This window comes from Rhinoderma darwinii, chromosome 11, assembly GCF_050947455.1.
Source record: "Rhinoderma darwinii isolate aRhiDar2 chromosome 11, aRhiDar2.hap1, whole genome shotgun sequence".
NCBI lineage: Eukaryota > Metazoa > Chordata > Amphibia > Anura > Rhinodermatidae > Rhinoderma > Rhinoderma darwinii.
This window is the reverse complement of record NC_134697.1, coordinates 40,149,331-40,167,855: the sequence shown is the minus strand read 5'-3', so window position 1 is coordinate 40,167,855 and position 18,525 is coordinate 40,149,331. Positions and strand designations below refer to the sequence as shown.

Genomic DNA, 18,525 nt, shown 5'->3' with positions numbered 1-18,525 from the left:
TTTTTTTTATTATTTGGTTGATGGGAGCAGCCAACAGGGTGTAAATCATATTCTGGGAGGTTGTTAACCAGTATACGAGTCTGAGCAGGTCTGTGAACTGGATTTACAGACAATGGTGGAGCTTCTGTGGTAGAGTATGGATTGGTGGAGCGATCATGGAATTCGGTTAACCGGTCGCAAATTAAAAGGTGTTTTTCCATAGATTTTAAAAACACATCAACCCTATTTTCCACTAGAGATAGGTCTTATGTACACAGCAGAGCCACGTGCAGGAAGCGAAACAGAGGCACATGGAGTCCCTGCAGCTCTGTACGATGAAGTCGTAGGCACTTTACTGATTATACGGCAGACATACAGAGGTATATACGAGGGCACATAATCCGTAATGCGGAATCCGATGGAGCGTGCCATAAGAATTTTGCATGAATATAACACGTAAAAAAAATAAAAAAATTAACGGTGTGTCTTTGTATGAAATTAGAGGCATGCGAAGGTGAAGTAAGTGTACAGAGCCGTACCACAATGTACAGAGCTTTCATACGGCCATATGCATGAGGTAGGGCCTGGCACTGATGTCGAGCAGAATCTGGTCCTGGCTCAATTGTGGAATAAAGTGAGCCCAAAGATAAAATTACCACTAAAGTGGAGGTGTAACGTGTTGATAGCAAAAAAAATTAACCTACCGCATTACTATTTTGTGGACTGGACCAATAGTAATTCAAAAGTCAGTGACTATTCTGGGGCGAGGCGTTTTTTGTGAACAAATGGGATGAGCAATTGGTGAACATGACCACATAAACAAGTGTTTGGCTACGGTCAAAAGAACATTTATAGTAATTAACTTCTTTTTTTTTTTCTGAAGGGGAATTTTTATTTTTAGTCTTCGTGAAAATTCTGGTTGAATGTTTGCATTGCCCCAAATAAAAATGATCAGCTTGTTGCTATTAAATATTGCTGGGGTAGTGATAAGAACTAGTGAGAAATCCCAGTGGTATCACGGATGCGCCCATTATCTCTATACCCAGGGTCACCTTTATTTCAGATTGAATACAATGTATTGGTTTGAATATTATTATATCATCTTACAAACTATCTGCCACTCTCTGTAGACAATAATGCAGAACTAAGTCACAGCTTGCAGCTGCAATTGTTATTGAATATAGTTCTCAGCAGACAATTATTACATTAAGAAAATAGCTTTCTTTATTCACAGAAACCGTAACAAAATTAATAATCCCACAAAATGACATCTGGATATGAAGATATTTTGAAGTGCATATTCAATAATTATTTTAAATGCATTCAAAATGAGGAGCTAATGTATTTTTCTTGGCTATTCAGGTTAATCCTGCCCTATGAAAGGTTTATCAAAGGAGAGGAGGACAAACCCCTACCTCCCGTCAAGCCTCGGAAACCAGAAGGCAATTCCCCAGAAGTGGAGACAAAAACAAAAATGTGCAGTACAAAGCGTATTAAACATGAAGGCCAAAAGACAAAGAAGGAAGCAGATGCAGCAGCAAAACCTGAAGATTCTGAGGTAATTAGTGATTCATTATAGACTCTCCCTCCCCCATTTCTTAAGGGTAGGTTCCTTTTTTTCAAGTTAATGCTTTAAATCTATATCATTGGCTTAGTTTTATACCAATTTTGAGTCATTTCATATATTGCCGCATTAAAATGCTGCTGGTTCCCCTATAAAATCTCATGCCTACCCTGCGGAAAAAAACCGCAGCGTAATAGTTAAATTCCGCACTGCAAGTCAATTTATTGTTTTAATTGACTTTCCGTTGCGAGTTTTCCGCATTGAATTCAATGGGGATGAAAATCCCGCAACAGAAAGCCAAGTGTTGCGACTTTTGCGGCGTATTTGCAGCGATTACACCGCAAAAATCGCAACCACGGAAAAAAAATAAAAAATCATACTTGCCCAGAACACCCTCCGTCTTCCTGCAGTTCGGCCTCCTGGGAAGACGTTGTATCTCGTGTGACCGCTGCAGCCTGTGATTGGCTGTGGATGTCACATTGGCTGTGGATGTCACATGGTCTGCAGTGTCATCGTAGGAGGCTGGACAATGCGCAGAAGAGAGGGAGAGGGTAAGTATTGTAGTTTTTTTTCCTTAAGCAATACTTTCCTCAGCGGAAATTCCGTTAAAAAAAATGCACCACAATGTGGTGCGATTTTTCGAAAGGAATGTACAGCCATTCCAGGTCGGATATGCTGCACAGTTCTTACGCAGCATATCCCACCCGTGGGAACCCAGCCTTACTGTGAGTAACAATGCTTGGAAAGACTTTATGCAATATGTAACTGGAATAATGCACATTTTTATGGTTGTATCCCAAGTTGAGTTACAAGACATCCGAGCATATTGGGTTGAGGGGGGGGGGGGGTAAATGATAAGCAGCGGAGGAGAAAATTATCATGATGACCACAACAACCATTCAGATGTTGACCTTTAATATTGGAAAACTGTGCTTCAAAAATTACTGATAGAATCGTATTGGATAGCACCATAGTTATTTGTGTTCGGTGTTAGTCTGTATAATAGTCTCATGATAAAATGTACAATATTGCATGAGAATCATAATATAGATTTTTCTCCATTTTAAGATGTGATTCTTAAGTTTGCTCATTATTAACTGTATGTTCAAGTTTCTTGTTGAGGACTCTGGGACCACTTTTTCCGGGATTTTAAAATTGGCCATAGGATATGCAATCAATATTAGACGGGAAGGAGTCGGACTCTCGGCACCCCCGCTGATCGGTTGTTTGAAGCACTACAGCCTTTCCGTGATTTAAATCGGTTTTAATCTAGTTTGTACTTGCACACGCCGATACTTTCTTAGTGGCTGTGCATGGCATTGCAGTGTTATCCCATTCACGATGCTGCAATACCATGCACAGTTTCTTCGAGTAATGGGGTTTGTAAGTATGATCTAGATCGAAAGCAATGTAAATAATCTAGATGCTGCAGCAGGAGCGCCGCCGTGGCCCCTTCAAACAGCTGATCAGCGGGGGGTGTAGAGAGTCGGACCCCCACCAATCTAATATTGATGCCGTATCCTAAGGATAGGCCATCAATTTTAAAATCATCGTTAATCCCTTTAAAGTTATATTTCTGAAGCTCAAAGGAAAATTGGAGCCCTATTAAGATATATTATGAAATCAATCTATAGAACTTAGGACCTAAAATGAAATTATAATGTTCATAATTGTAGATACTTAAGACTTATCACATGTAGCTGGTTTCCATGCACCAATTATTAGCAATGTGTCCCTGGAAATCATTTAAAAATGTTGGCAAGTGGGCTGTAAATACTTTGACACTGGAGCTCAAGTGTAAAAAATCCATGGCTATGAATCTGCTCACTGAATATGTAAAGCCAAGTGACTGAACATTTCTCATTTCTTTACATAAGAAAGGATTCTGATGACCGTTCTTACTTTGGTTTGAGTGGTCTTAGGCTCAATGACGTAGTGTCTGTCATTCTACACTGGATACAAGTATTATAGATTGGATCATACACGTATATGAAGTGGCCTTTAAATACAATGGTTAAGCCTCGAGTACAGACTGGTTAAAACACACACATACCGAACATTACTGTCACGGCAACACTGGAACGGCTCCAAGCTTTGTCCTAAATTTACCCAGAATTGTCCTAAAAAATCAGGACTGTGTTGCCGATGCTATAGTAAACTATAAGAAATTCTCAGGTGCAAATACAAAGAAAAGTTAAAATGTTGTCCAGCTCTGCCCCAAGCCAAACCAATTTTATACATGTCTAAGTTTAATAAAGAAAATTGAAATTTGAGCCATCACCTATCATTCCAGGCCAAACCGAAGGCTGTCTCACTACTTTTTCTAGAACAGTGCCATAAAAATATCACCAGTGGCATTACTATCAACACTGGAATGCACCAATAAGTGGATGAGACTAATCTCTGCAATACCAGATACAACTCATGGGCAAGAATGGCACTGTTTTTGTAAAAAAAACAAAAAAAACAACATACTTGGTCAGCAGGTTATTGGGTATCGAAACATTCCGAGAAAGGCTTGTAGATGAAGGAGGCTCAGTCTTCCATGTACTGTGTCACCGTCTTCTACTAGAAACAGTTAGGCCTCATGCACACGACCGTAGTGTTTTTCTGGTCCGCAAATTCCAGGACCGTGTTCCATGAAATGTCATCCGCAGTTCATCCGTATGTAATCCGCAGTTCATCCGTATGTAATCCGCAAAATGCGGATGAAAAAAAAAAAGCCTAGGTAAAACAGGATGACGACAGAACTCATTCCCGGTCGTCGCCTAGCAACACTTCCGCAAATCAGCAAAACTGCGGATGACACACGGAGGTGTATCCGCAATTTCCACGGGCCCATTGACTTCTATTGGCATGTCCGCATCGAATTTGCGGGCCGTAATAAGACATGTCCTGAGTTTCTGCGGCACGGATTTGCGGACCAGCGGAGACCCGTGAAAACACGGATAGTGTGTTTGGGCCCATAGAAATGAATGGGTCCGCAATTCTCCCGTGGATTTGCGGGGGAATTGCGGACGCAAAAACACGGTCGTGTGCATGGGGCCTTAGACAATGGATTTTGAGACACTGTTTTCAGTGGCAGCTGCTTATAGTGCAGATCACTGGTGGTAATGTAAGCACAAAAATATCCCGATAATAAAAACAGCGTTACATCAAACAGTTAAAGCATTAATTTTTTTAAAGCCATTATGTTTGATAGAAAATGACATTTCATTGTGATGTTTTTGTATGGAATATAATGCACCTTTCTGAATCATAGCATTTTATTGTAGCAGTGTTGCTAAGTACAGGTTGTACTATGGAGATAAATAAGAAAGGTTAAAATGGGAATGCAGAATAAAATTTGTATATGGGGCTGTGTTTAGTCTTGTTCATATCAATCTAAAGGAATGTCTACAACTGTAAAATAGCACAATGGACTAGTCACCATCCGGAATAACTACAGGCTGTGCACACGCAAACAGCTACTACATATATTGCATTGATAGATCAGTAACTGGAAATACATTTTGAATTTTTTTATCTGGTTTTGGTAATATGATCATTACATAGAGTGGAATTAAGTTGGTCACATTACGGAATAAACGTTTCATAGTATACTTGTAGGATAAGCTTATACTGCTTTCAGTTCTGCAGGAAATATAGTGAAATAACAATGTTAGGCTTTGTTCACATGTGCGTCAAGGCTCCGTTCCGACGTTCCGTCTAAGCTTTCCGTCGGAACAGAGCCCTGACTGAGGTTTCTGTTTCCATCACCATTGATATCAATGGTGACGGATCTGGTGCCAATGGTTTCCGTTTGTCTCAGTTGTGGAGGGGCTCAGTCTGGTTCAGTCGGAATCAATAGCGCAGTCGACTACGCTATTGATTTAGTCAAAACGACGGAACTCCTGCACAACTGAGACAATCGGAAACTATTGGCACTGGATCCGTCACCATTGATATCAATGGTGATGGAAACAGAAACCTCTGGTTTCCGTTTGTGTCACTTAGGGCTCCGTTCCGACGGAAAGCTCACAAGTAACGGAGCCCTGACGCACATGTGAACAAAGCCGTAGATGTATTTAATAGAGTGCTGATCTCGGGGACTGTAGCCTTTAGACCTAGTCTATGATCATAGAAATCAATGTATGTTTCCTGCCAATATGGACAAGCTGTATGTAAACCATCTCTCTTTAACCTGAGATCAGCCGCTGGGATCACATCATAGCAGACAATAGGACACGTGTGCTGATAATAAAACTCTAGTATAGCATGCAGTATATTCCACATCCACAAAATAGCACAAGCTGCCAAGTTGTTCTCTTTCACTACCACTTTTCTGGAGAAAAAGTTAAAGTCCAACTTAACAACGATTTTTTTGTTGTTGTTCCAATGCATTCAACTTTTAAATACGTTTTAATTAAAAATCTACGGTTTTGTTTTTACAGCGCGTATGCAGACCTGCGTGTCTCCATGGTAACAGACTATAAAGAAAACACTGTAGTCTGATCTTGCAGTCATACTCCCTTCCATCTCTCTCCTGCTTCTTACTAACATACATGTGGTAAACTAGCAAGACGTAGAGGACAGATGGATAGCAATAGGACTGCAGGATCAGACTACAAAGGGTTTGTTTATAGTCTGTTACCATGGAGATATGCAGTAGGTCTACATATTACCTGTAGAAACAAAAAAATAGGACATTTTGAATTAAGACTCTTTGGAAAGTTGCTTAATTTTTCTTTGCGAAGGTGGATCTTAGCTTTGAGTAAATCTGTAGAGTGCTGTGGAATATACTGGCGCTATCTAAATGATACTAATAATAATAATGGAACGTGAAATCTATTCCTCCATTTTCCAACATTAACAAAAATAATTGTACCCAGCGGGTCATCATAAATATTATTGTGCTGAACACCTTTTTGTTTTTTCCATACAAATGATAAATTACCTTCCAATATATTACGAAGATAGAGCATGTCTAGTGCTTTATTTTATCTATATTTATCTGACCTAAAACGCCATTAATGGCAACGAAAATAAATTATGATCCCTTTGTTTTATTTCAAGTAAATCTACAGTGCCTACCGCTATTCATGGTCATAAAATGTAGCGATAAGAAAAAAAAATAAAATAAAAAATAAAGAAGTGAACGGACATTCGACGACTTCTTTATTCTTTTGATAGATTAAAATTATTGTAGTTTCCATATGATGATTTCTTATCATGTGAACGCTGAAGAAGAGGTTTTATTTGTTTTGTAGTAAATGGAAAACAGAAGTAAAAGAGAAATCTACGTTTAGCCTTCTCTTTTCTGAAGTTCAGCTGTTCTTAAAATTCAGTTTTAACTAGACTATTTTCCAGTTCTAAAAGAAACATCTGAGAATTATTGTTGACGTATAGTAAATAATGACAGCACTGAGCAGCGGGGATACATATTCCCAGGTTAAGCAGCACAATACAGCAATATTCAGATTGTAGGAAGACAATTTACGCTGGGGGGGGGACACACACACGCTTTGCATTGTGCATCATTCTAAGTTGGGTTGTGAGCTTATTAAAATAGAAATGTAGCAATTCAATGCCAATGTGTATGGGGTTACACCACTTTATAACAAGTAAATTTTTTATTGTGATACTGGTAGATCTGTCAATCAAATAAATGCACCTTAATTGTCTTTAAAGAGTTAAAACTCTAGCAGCTATGTGCTCAATATCCCCCATACTGCAGATTGGGGAACTGCGCTGTTCTACTGTCAGCGGCGGTCTAGTATGGAGTGCGAGTAAGCATCATCTCCTTACTTCCCGTGAGATGGCTCAAGTAAACAAGGTGAAGAGATACTTAAGAAATTTGTCTAGTACTTTCTAGACTGCATGTCCTAGGGACTACAAATCGAGAGGGGGACTATGTGGTGGACACTTATTAGAGTCCCATAACTTAAAATGGATCAGACAGTTGAACACTTAGGTGTAGTTGGACATCAGAACTGCCATTGTAAATTGCGGAAAACATACAAACTCCTGCAGATATGGCCCTGGGTGGGATTCAGCTTCATGGTCCCAGTGTAGCAAGGTAAAAGTTTATTTTAACTTTAGTACAGTATTTCTTTATTCCTGGCTTCTTTCTGCAGATTTGTGTTAATAATTTCTTTAGTATTATTATCTGTGGGTTTATTTGTGTACTTTTCATATTGTAGTTTCCCCCCATTAAAGTCCCTTACAAAGGTGCCCTATGTGGTCACATGCTTTTAGCGTTCCTCTATATTATATTGCACTTGCTTCTTAGGGTATGTTCACACGGCCTATTTACGGACGTAATTCGGGCGTTTTGGCCCAGAATTACGTCTGAAAATAGCGCCTCAATAGCGCTGACAAACATCTGCCCATTGAAAGCAATGGGCAGACGTTTGTCTGTTCACACGAGGCGTATATTTACGCGCCGCTGTCAAATGACGGCGCGTAACTAGACGCCCGCGTCAAAGAAGTGACCTGTCACTTCTTTGGCCGTAACTGGAGCCGCTATTCATTGACTCCAATGAATAGCAGCGCTAATTACGGCCGTAATTGACGCGGCGTTCAAGCGCCTGCACATGCCGGTACGGCTGAAATTACGGGGATGTTTTCAGGCTGAAACATCCCCGTAATTTCAGCCGTTACGGACCCCCGCCGTGTGAACATACCCTTACCCTAATTCTATCCCACAGTCACAATTTAATCTTCACATACCGTAACTGCGCTAGCTGAAACTTTTTTTTCTTGTTTTCTGTGGATTCTGGTTTTAAAGTATTTAAGCACTGATCCCGATCATAAACCAGTGGTGGGATTTTCATTTTAATGATTTTAATTCCACTCCCTCTCTAAGTTTTCTCATCTGTTTGGTATTTTCATGTAATTGAATAAGCTCTGGAGACCACAGACAATGCAATACTTATTAAGCAGCTAATAATGGCATTTTGGGCTGAATTGAGAAAAGAAAATCTGAATAGGACTTAAAAGGCATAAATCTAACTGTAGAGATAGTAGAGGTTGCTGCATAGAAACGGGCAGCTGCAAAACAGTTGTGAATCACTAGTCTCTTTATATTCACCTTAAAATAATGACCAGCAGCTTGGCATTTAGATAATGCGCCTCTTTATATTGCTTCAGTGTCGGTTATCTTAACAAGACAGAAGAGAAAATAAGATTTCACACAAATGGTTTAAAAAGGCTTCTATGCAAAGCAATGACACTAACTATTGTTCACACCAATCAGTCTGCAGTATCATAGATCGAACACACCGCTGACCATAGCGTCTCAGGGTTATTAGACAGTAAACTGGAATGATTTGTGAACACTGATTTTATCATACACTGCATAAAACGGAGTCAGCTCAAAAGAGAAAGAAATATAGGCTGAAAACAAGCAAATCCGAAAATGTTTACTTGTTCCCCATATAACCAGGAGGTTGGTAATCATCTATATATCTTTCTTAGTGCCTTAATGGGAGTCTCCACCTTTTAACACTATTGTTTCTATGTCCAAAATCTGTGCTGATTAATTTCTTGATATATCTTTCCAGCAGTCTGAGGTCCATTGTTCTAAAACAGAGCTCCAAATGTCCTGCATTAACATTCTAACGCTATTAAATGCTGTCTGCCTGAAGTCACCACTAGAGGGAGCATATTGCATACTATTTTATTATGGAGTTCAATGTATAAACTGTATGCAGTAAGCGCCCTCTACTGGTAACTGCAGCTAGCCAAAATATCATCTTTAATCAATCAGCACAGAAATTTTAACCTATTTAGATTAGGAAAACAAAGTGTTATTCATGGCTGGACATTCACTTTAAGTCACTGAGTACCCTTAAGAATAATTGCACACTTTGAGGAACCAAAATGGCCCAATTACATTAGTTTAAAGGGAATGTATAATATTATTTCAATCATGTTTTTATTATAAACATATTTTTGGAAAAAGATGGTGTTTTTTTGAGACTATCCACATAAAAAGAAAAAAACGTTAAATATTCCAGTTCTCACACCGCTGCCTTCTGTAGCTACTTGACAGTTTTGCTGTGTGAATTGGGAAAGTCATCCCTTTATCATTAGAGGGTTGGCGAACTAATGCCCTATCGTACTGCTGGAGGCCTAGATAAGGCAGGATAGTAAGGGTCCTATTTAGCCGACGAGGGCCGTGCCGTGTAAACGAGCGGCAGTCAATGAGACCGCTCGTTTATTGGGGCTTGTTTGCTCCTTTCACAAGGAGCTATTATCAGTAATGTATGGGGATGAGCAATTGTTACTCTGATCGCTCGTCCCCATACATTTCGATCATGTCGGCAGCAGATGTGCTGCTGACAACGATAACATTTTAGGTTGCGTAAGCGACATAATCAGCCGATGGAAGAGCGTTTGCTCGTTCATCGCCTGATCGTTGCCCTGTTTACAGGGAAATTATCGGGAATGAGCGTTTTGTGAACGCTAGTTTGCCCGATAATTGGTCGGTGTAAAAGTGCCCTTAGGGAGCTCTTACATGGTCCGACATGTGCCTTGTAAACGAGCGTGAATCAACGAGACAGTTTGCTCCTTTCACAAGGAGCTATGTTTGGGGACACCTCTGGCTGCGACTTATCTCCCCTGAAAACAAAAGGATCGGACATGTTAAAATCCAACTGCCCACATTCGTCTATCCCCTGATATCTGCTGTCGGGATACCTCCATACATATTAGATGGTCGGATGATCCAGCTAGAATCGGCAGGTTCAGCGACATTAATCTAATGTGTATGGTCACCGTAACACTATACACAGATAAGCCTTTGTGTGCATCTCCTCTGTTACTCCTCGGTCTCTGCAAGATGTGATGTATAGCCCCCTCCCCAGACTGTAATAATCTATGATATTTCTTTGTCAATTGACTCCCTTTTTCAGCTGACATAAAGCGCACACACCCTGCTGTACTGTCTACACAAAGAACACAGGAAGGAATGGTCATCCAAGAAAAGTTTTTAAAAATAAATAGCTGCAATATTTAAAAAAAACAACAAACCTTAATTTTTCTATTTCCTTTGATATTTGTTACTGCTCAATTTGCTTGGGACAATAGTAATATGAAAGCCAATTTATTATTGTTTCGTTTCTGTATTGATTCACAGTCCTAGACATATTAATAGTAGGGATGGGACTGTCAACAAGTGATGTAAAAGGCATAACATTTATCTGCCAAGCTTTCTGACCTGGGACTAAAATATGTGTAGCAACCATGATAGTACTGCCAACAGACGGGGGTGAAACAGTTACAACCAAATACACCACGTATAATATTACTATATACAATTACTATATACAATTAATAGAATATGAACTTGATTCAGGTTGACTATTTAAGTTATTATTTTTAAAAATTACTAAAAAGGAGTTTGTATTTTTTCAGGCTTCACCACTGCAGGAAACTTATCCGGATGTAAATGAGAAAAACGTGTCTTTTACTTGTGAGTCCGAAGAGTTCAAGCCAAAGATGGACAACTCCGAATTGATAGAAGACAGCCAGTCCACACATCTGGATGAAGAAGAACTGGATGAGTCCATTCCTACAACATGCCATGTGAAAGATGATGATACAATGCATTTAGAACCTATTCCTATAGACTCATTCCCAGATGTCACAAAAGAGAATAATTCCAGTTTATTAGATGAAGAACCAGATACGCTCATAGAAAGTTCAACTCTACTAGCGGAGCACTGCAAGCAAGAACTGCCAGATCCATCAGAAAGGGAAGTACGGGAAGGACATTACAACATGTTTCCCTCAATTCAGGTCCAACTGCAGCATGAAATCCATGGGACTGATGAAAAATTGCCAGATATGCCGGATTATATTGCAAACTGTACAGTAAAGATGGACCCACTGGTCCCTGAGGATCTTCAAAATCCTCTGGACAGCAACATTTTACAGAATGCATTGAAGGAGAATCCCAAAGTGTACTTGGTTCAGACTCTGGACATGCTAAAAGAGAAGGATACTTCATCATCATCATCAAATGAAGAATCATCATTCAGTTACGCACCTCTGCTTTATTCAAGGGGTAACCCAGGAATAATGTCTCCATTAGCAAAAAAGAAGCTTTTGTCACAAGTCAGCGGGGCTTCACAAACTGGAAGTTACTCCTTTGGCTCACCGCCACCGCTAATCAGCAAAAAAAAATTAAATTCCAAAATAGAAGTATCTCAGCCTCTAGTGCAAACTCATCAGGTATCGAACTCTGAAACAGTGGCTGTAAACAGACCATCTGTGATACAACATGTTCAAAGTTTTAAGCAAAAAACAACAGATGACAAAAAGAGCATGAATGACCTGTACAAAAGCAGTACTCTAAATAAAACAGACTCTTACCGCTGTGAGTTTGCCAAGCAGCATCAGAGTGTGTTGGCAGAGTCCTACTCCTTGAAGTCCAGTATGCTTGAATGCAAAGAGCAAATGGCTGAGAAGAGGGCTGCACACAACTCCAATGTGCCAGCCTTTTTGGCGGAGTTTTATTCATCACCTCATCTGCATAGGCTTTACCGTCATACAGAGCACCATCTTCATAACGAACATTCATCAAAATATCACCCTCGGGAAATGTATAGAGAGAGTGAAAACGTGTCCTCCACACACAAACATCAAGAGAAATTTCACTACCACCAATCGCTACATCAACAAGAAAAACAGAATATCTCCGATAATATGGACGATCAGCCGACTGATTTGAGCCTTCCAAAATCTATGCACAAGCACACTGCAAAAATGCCAGGAACACACCTCTCTCATCATTTGATACACCAAGAAGGCAAAACCCATCAAAGTTCATTTCACGTTCCGAACAGTAAGGCACTTGGCATAGACTGTAACCCAAAAGCCTGTAGAGTTTCACCAATGCCGATACAAGTATCAAAAAGACATGCAGAATCGGTACACAGGCCAATTAAGGCTCATAGTATAAGACTTGATAATGTAAGAAAGATGGAAGCCACTGTCCATCCAATCACAATTGGTAAAGCCAGTCCTCAGAACTTCGGGACCTCGCGATCTTTGAAAAGACATTTAGATGATATGGACAGCCCTCTCTGTGAGAAAAAAATAAGAGCAGTGTCTCCTCTAAATGTACCAAAGGAGATGATATCAGGTCAAGAGGGTGAAAGCAGCAAATCACTGCATGACATTCATTCTGGAATGATGGAGAGCCACAAATATCCACTATCAACGCCAATCTTTACTGGGATCTATCCCGGAGGCTTATGTAGTGGGCTAAGCACGCGCATACCACCTGCCTATTCTCATCCACTGCAGTACTTGAAAAACCAGAGTGTGCTTTCACCACTAATGCAACCCTTAGCTCTCCATTCCTTAATGATGCAAAGACAATATCTAACCAACTCCACTAACTCTCAGCAGCTATATAGACATTTGGCTTCAGCCACCCCAGTAGGATCTTCATATGGTGACCTACTACACAACAACATTTATCCTTTAACTGCTATCAATCCGCAGTCCTCATTTCCTTCCTCCCAGCTATCATCTGTACACCCTAGCACAAAACTTTAAGCAATTTCCCTGTGGCAAAAATCAAATTGTTAATACCTTAGCTACATTCCTTGCCTAGCACAATATTCTGCATAAAAAAAAAAAATGCTCTCTACTGTGTGAGCCACACTATAACATCTTACGTATAGCGTTAGAGGTAATAACAATGGATTAGAGGTCACGATCTCTCTGGGTTGGTTCACTTTCATACTGTAAACCGCTTGCACAAAAAAACAACATCGAATGTAGAGAACCCGGTGTGTTCCACACATTTGTGACAGAAGGTAAAGAACAAAAAAAGCTCAGATGTCACAACATATTCTAGAGGCAACGCTTTTGCTTTTTTGTCTTTTTTTTTACTGTTAAAGGTTCAATCAATGCAATGTATAGTTACAAGTAAATTTTAACACTATTATGGCAGAAGTTAAACACTGTTTATTCGATGTACATATCTGCCAGTGTCACTGTCTGTTCTATTAATTTATATGGAATAAGCCTTCAGTTGATTTCTTTGCTTTTTTATCTTTTTGTTTTTTATTAAACAGTTGTGTGTTAACGGAAAGGTTATTTTGATTATTTTGAGAGGTTGATTTTGTATGTTGTCAGGATTATAACTTAAGGAGCAGCTTTTTATATTCATGCATGTTTACATATTCAAGGAAACAAATCATACCTATTATCTACACCCCAGAGGGCAGCATTTTATTGGCTGGACTAATACTATTGCGTACAGTTCAGCTGCTGTATAGAATTGGTACACTTCAAAGAAAACTCCAGTCAAAAATGAAACATTAGATATGACATTATTTAGGTGTTCCTTTCCTGCACATTGTCAAGTCCAATGTTACAGCATGGATTCTACATTGTTGCAGCTAGTGACCCATCTCTATTGTCTCACACCCGGAAATATGTTTTTTTATTTTGTATACCTCTCCCTACAAGGTCGTTTTACAGGAACACATAGTATAGTTGTCAACATTTGAAACCCAAATTGCAAGACATTTTAAGTCTTTCCCTCTTCTGCGCCCCAAACCACGAAAAGCAAATGAACAAACCCAGTCTATTCTGAACTAATTTACAAAAATAATAATGTGTTTATGGACTTCCATTCTGCAGTTTGCATGTCCCATCATCATTAGGGTCTTACAAGGATGTCATCAATGTACCACGTTGTGAAGACTTGGGGTATTTCTTCCAAATCTCAGATTTTTCTTGGGTGTGCCATTTTGTACATGGCCTCACTGTGATTCTATCCCCAACAATATGACGACCTGCTCAAGGGTTACAATGATTAAGTGTTATATGAATATTAAATGTTTAATTTTCTACTCAATATAAAGCATCTGTCTGGAAGAGTATTAAAATCAATAGTAGCGTTATTTAAAAAAATTTAGCACGTGTACCTTTTTGTAGGAAAACAAAGCCAAACTGAGCGAAAATTCAACAGTTCTATGTTCCTGCACTTCATCCCAAGCATCTAATATTTGTAAAAAAAAAAGGGGGTTTGATAAACAGGTTTAATTTCCGTAAGAGGTCATTAGAAGTACTTTGTGGTATTATGGTACCAGAGCACATCAGTAATCAAAGGGGTATTCCGGTCTTAGCAAATACATTTTATTCTTTGTATAATGATAATTAAAATGGTTGTCCCATCTAAAAAAAAGTGATGGCCTATCCTCAGGATTGACCATCAATATCTGATCGGTCGTGGTCTGACTCCCAGCACCCCCACCGATCAGTTGTTTTGAAGGGGCTGCAGTGCTCGTACGAGTGCTGCTTCCCCTTCATTTCGTTTGCTGCTCACACTGTGAATCGCCGACACACTTGTAGCGGCAGTTCACGTTATTTCAGCCTTCTCCCATTCACTTAATTGGAAGAAAGCTGTAATACCGTGAACCACCGCTGCAAATATGTCGGTAATTCACAGTGCGAGCAACAAAGGAAATGAAGGGGAATCCGTGCTCGTATGAGCTCAGTGGGAGTACTGGGAGTATAACCCGGACCAATCATATATTAATGGCCTGGCCGGAGTTTTTTTGGCACTGAACAAGCCCTTTAAACAATTTCCAATAAACTTTTTATATCAATTCCTCACAGCCCTCACTGTTTACTTCCAGTGGATAAAAATCTGTCCTGGTCATGTGATGGACACACAGGTGTGGCTCGTTACAGTATGTGCATCAGAGCTAGGTTTTCTAATCAGCCGAGCACCTGTGTGATCATCACATTACCATGTGGACAAATTATCATTACTGGAAGTGTAAACAATGAAGGTTACCAATGAATGAATGCAAGCAGAGGTCTTGAAAACTGATGAATTGAGGCATTAAGTATATTGGTAAATTGTATAACTTATCATCATACAGTAAGTTTTATATGCTGAAACTGAAATAGTTTGTGCCGAAAACATGTTTGGATTCTATCAGCAGAGAAACCTGTTCCAAAAACGAAATATATACATGATAGACAATGTTTTACTGTAACCAATAAGTTTGGGTTTGTTTATTATTTAACACTGCTTCTTCATTCCAGTATACATGAAAGTATTAGGGCTTCGCTATGTGACTTCTTTTAATCTTACTCACCACACAACTTTCACCTGTACCAGCCATAACATATTGCTGCTCACAAGAATTCCATTTTTGGCTTTTGCCACTATGTTTTCTCATTTTGATAAGAAAGATAAAATGATGAACTATTAAGAAAACAACCGGCCTTAGAAGTATTTGCACATGACATTGCTCTGTTTATCAGTGTGGATTAATGTAAATGTACAAATAATACAAAACTAGATAGACTACTAAGCAAACGACATTGTACATTCTCATCTATTTATTACGATCAAGTCCGTGATCAACTAAAATTTCTAGGAAGGGATGGGAGAAAGAAGCTTTTTATTTTCAGATACCCATACGTAGGGCCAAGCCTACTGCTTGTTCTGAACTTTTACTCACATTCAAGATAAAGTTCTTGTTTACTAGTGTAACTTAATGATTATATTGAATCATATTTTGGCTAATAATTTATAATGTTCACAATTCGCTTTGTAAGGTCAGGTTTACTCACCAGGTTATTTAGCCGTTTACACTTTTTTCATATCGAGGATCAGAAATGCACCCTTGTAATTGGGATGTATATGGGAAGGGCTGGCTTTCCTTTATTCCTCTTCTCTCTTTGGAATTTGCTGATGTTCCTGAAAAAAACCTCAAAAATATGCCCAATGTAAGGCTGGATACACACTGTGTTTAGATCAGGTTTTTGTGGTGTTCTTTTCAGTAATTTTTAGGTTTAGCCAGATATTTGCTGGTAGCAAGTAGGAAAATATGGAGTTTTCTACACACTGCGTCTTTGTTTGTCATCATATTGTCGGGGGTTGGTATGATTTCCAAAACGCAGCATGCATTGGTTTATAAAGAATATATACCATTTCATTTACCAGCTTTTTCTTTCTAGTACATTGATAAAAGTTATTTTTTTTATTATTTCTATCTAGTGTCAGCATATTCTGCAATGCTTTATAATCCCGTCGTCCTAATTTATTTATAAACAAAATTTTACATTGTGTACACATTATCAAGAAATAACCATATGAAAAGCTCAAGAAAAAAATAAATAAAAGCCATTTGCTCTCAATCTTTGAGGAACATCCAACTCTATAGAGCGTTTGTGTTGTCTAGAGACCGCATGCCTCCCGTACTCCCCCCTCAGTAATGCAGGAGGTTTCTGCTGCTATAAGCAACTTTGTAATTGCGGGAAATGTCAGTATTAAGACACAAAGTTCAATACATCTTACGTTCAAATGTTTAATTTGGTAAAACTGAAATTTCTATGTATTTTTTCTAGCAGTGGACAGTTCTTACCCTTTCAGCTATATGTAAAAGTTTCCAGATACCAGACATGATAGCCATGAATGGTAAATCTTTGATAGATTTCATTGGATTTGACATCAGTTTTATCATAAAAATGGGTTAACCTTTCATGCTATCCTCTGTTCCTTTCAAAATTATACGCAGTGGGCAGTGTTATACACAGCACTCAGGACATCCCAGATGAGCAGATGTAGTCACGCATCACATTTGTCCCCAAGTTGTGTTCATAACAAGGGGCAACTGCATCAGTCTTTAACACTTTGTCCAACAATTTTAGATTATTGGAGAACCCATAAAACACATGCTAAGGGGTGGCAACTATGTAGGAAAGGAATTTAATTGGAATTGGGGGGTCTTTCGGCTTTACCCAATGACTTTGCCAGAGAAAAAAAAATGTGATATCTACAAAACCGTATCAAATAAATGCAACAAATTTTTGTTAGGAACTTATTAGAACTATCCCATTGAATGCTGAAGGACCCCTTTTGACTTTAAATGGGGTCCATCATAAATCTGATATTTTGGATGGTAAGAATAGTGCTGCAGACTGCTTTATTCTCGCTGTCAAAAATAGCGTAACCCCTGCTAGAAACCTAAAAATGCAAATGTGAACCCCTAACTTGGGGCAATGATTGGTTTTGAAAGTTAAATATGGCCAGAAAACAAATGCCTGACCATTTCTGTAAGCCAACCAATATATGGTATTAACTCATTGGAGGACCCTGCTTAATCCGAATGGGAAGGGAGTGGGTTGTTTAGCTGGTCATGGCTGTTCTGTCCGATGCATGGACCCCCACCCCCCATATATTTATAATGTATCTTAAAAATGATCCTATATCTTGAAAAAAAAACAAAAACATTCTAAAGCCTTAAAGACAAACGTCTTTGTTTTCTTTAGAAAGAATTATCCGCAGCTAGGAGCCCAGTACATTTTTTATATATTTTAATCCTCTTGCTCAAATAGAACTGCTGACACAAGTTACTGGTCCCAAGGATAAAGCTATTAAAACAATACAAATTCGATGTTATTTCCTAAGCCTTTAAGAACAGCAGTGTGTATGAATTTCCGCATTTATCATCCGATAAGTTGACCGGTTCCACATGAGTTTCACTCGATGATTCAGAATCCCCTTTATGACATTCAGCCCTGTTCACCCATTTGCGGAAATTTTCTTCACCATTCTAAAATAGAGTAATATTAAACACACACCTGTTACCTTCACGCAGTCAAGGAGTCCGTATTCATGAGCTGGTAGCTGCTACACGGCGTCTCATGAATATTCATCAGGTCTGTGAATATTAATTGTAAAGAGCCTTAATGATGTCACTGCTCCTATTGAATAAGCGATGGTCTCATGAATATTGGCAGCATTGACAGGTGCTCTTTAAAACAGTAAAGATATACAGATCTGATTTATTTTAAGTGTGAATTAATCCAAAGATTTGAATTACATGGAGTATTTCTTTCTGATCGCTTGGTTAAACATAATTGTAAAAAAAAAAAAAACAGAGCCGTACTCAAGCTTTACTAAGCCATAAAGCTGTAATATATAAAATCGCTTGATTATCTTTCACAGTGGGCAA

The 18,525-nt window shown here is 38.9% G+C and overlaps 1 protein-coding gene across 3 annotated transcripts in view; it reads left to right on the top strand.

Moving 5' to 3' along the window:
- The window catches only part of ARID5B (AT-rich interaction domain 5B), a 261,942-nt gene extending 247,318 nt beyond the window's left edge, over window positions 1-14,624 (top strand). For all 3 annotated transcript variants that reach the window (XM_075841143.1, XM_075841142.1, XM_075841144.1), the window contains 2 exons: window positions 1,342-1,537; window positions 10,943-14,624. In XM_075841143.1, coding sequence (XP_075697258.1) covers window positions 1,342-1,537; window positions 10,943-13,093 — 2,347 coding nt within the window. In that variant the 3' untranslated portion in view covers window positions 13,094-14,624. The remainder of the gene's footprint in view (window positions 1-1,341; window positions 1,538-10,942) is intronic.
- The last annotated feature ends 3,901 nt before the right edge of the window (window positions 14,625-18,525 follow it).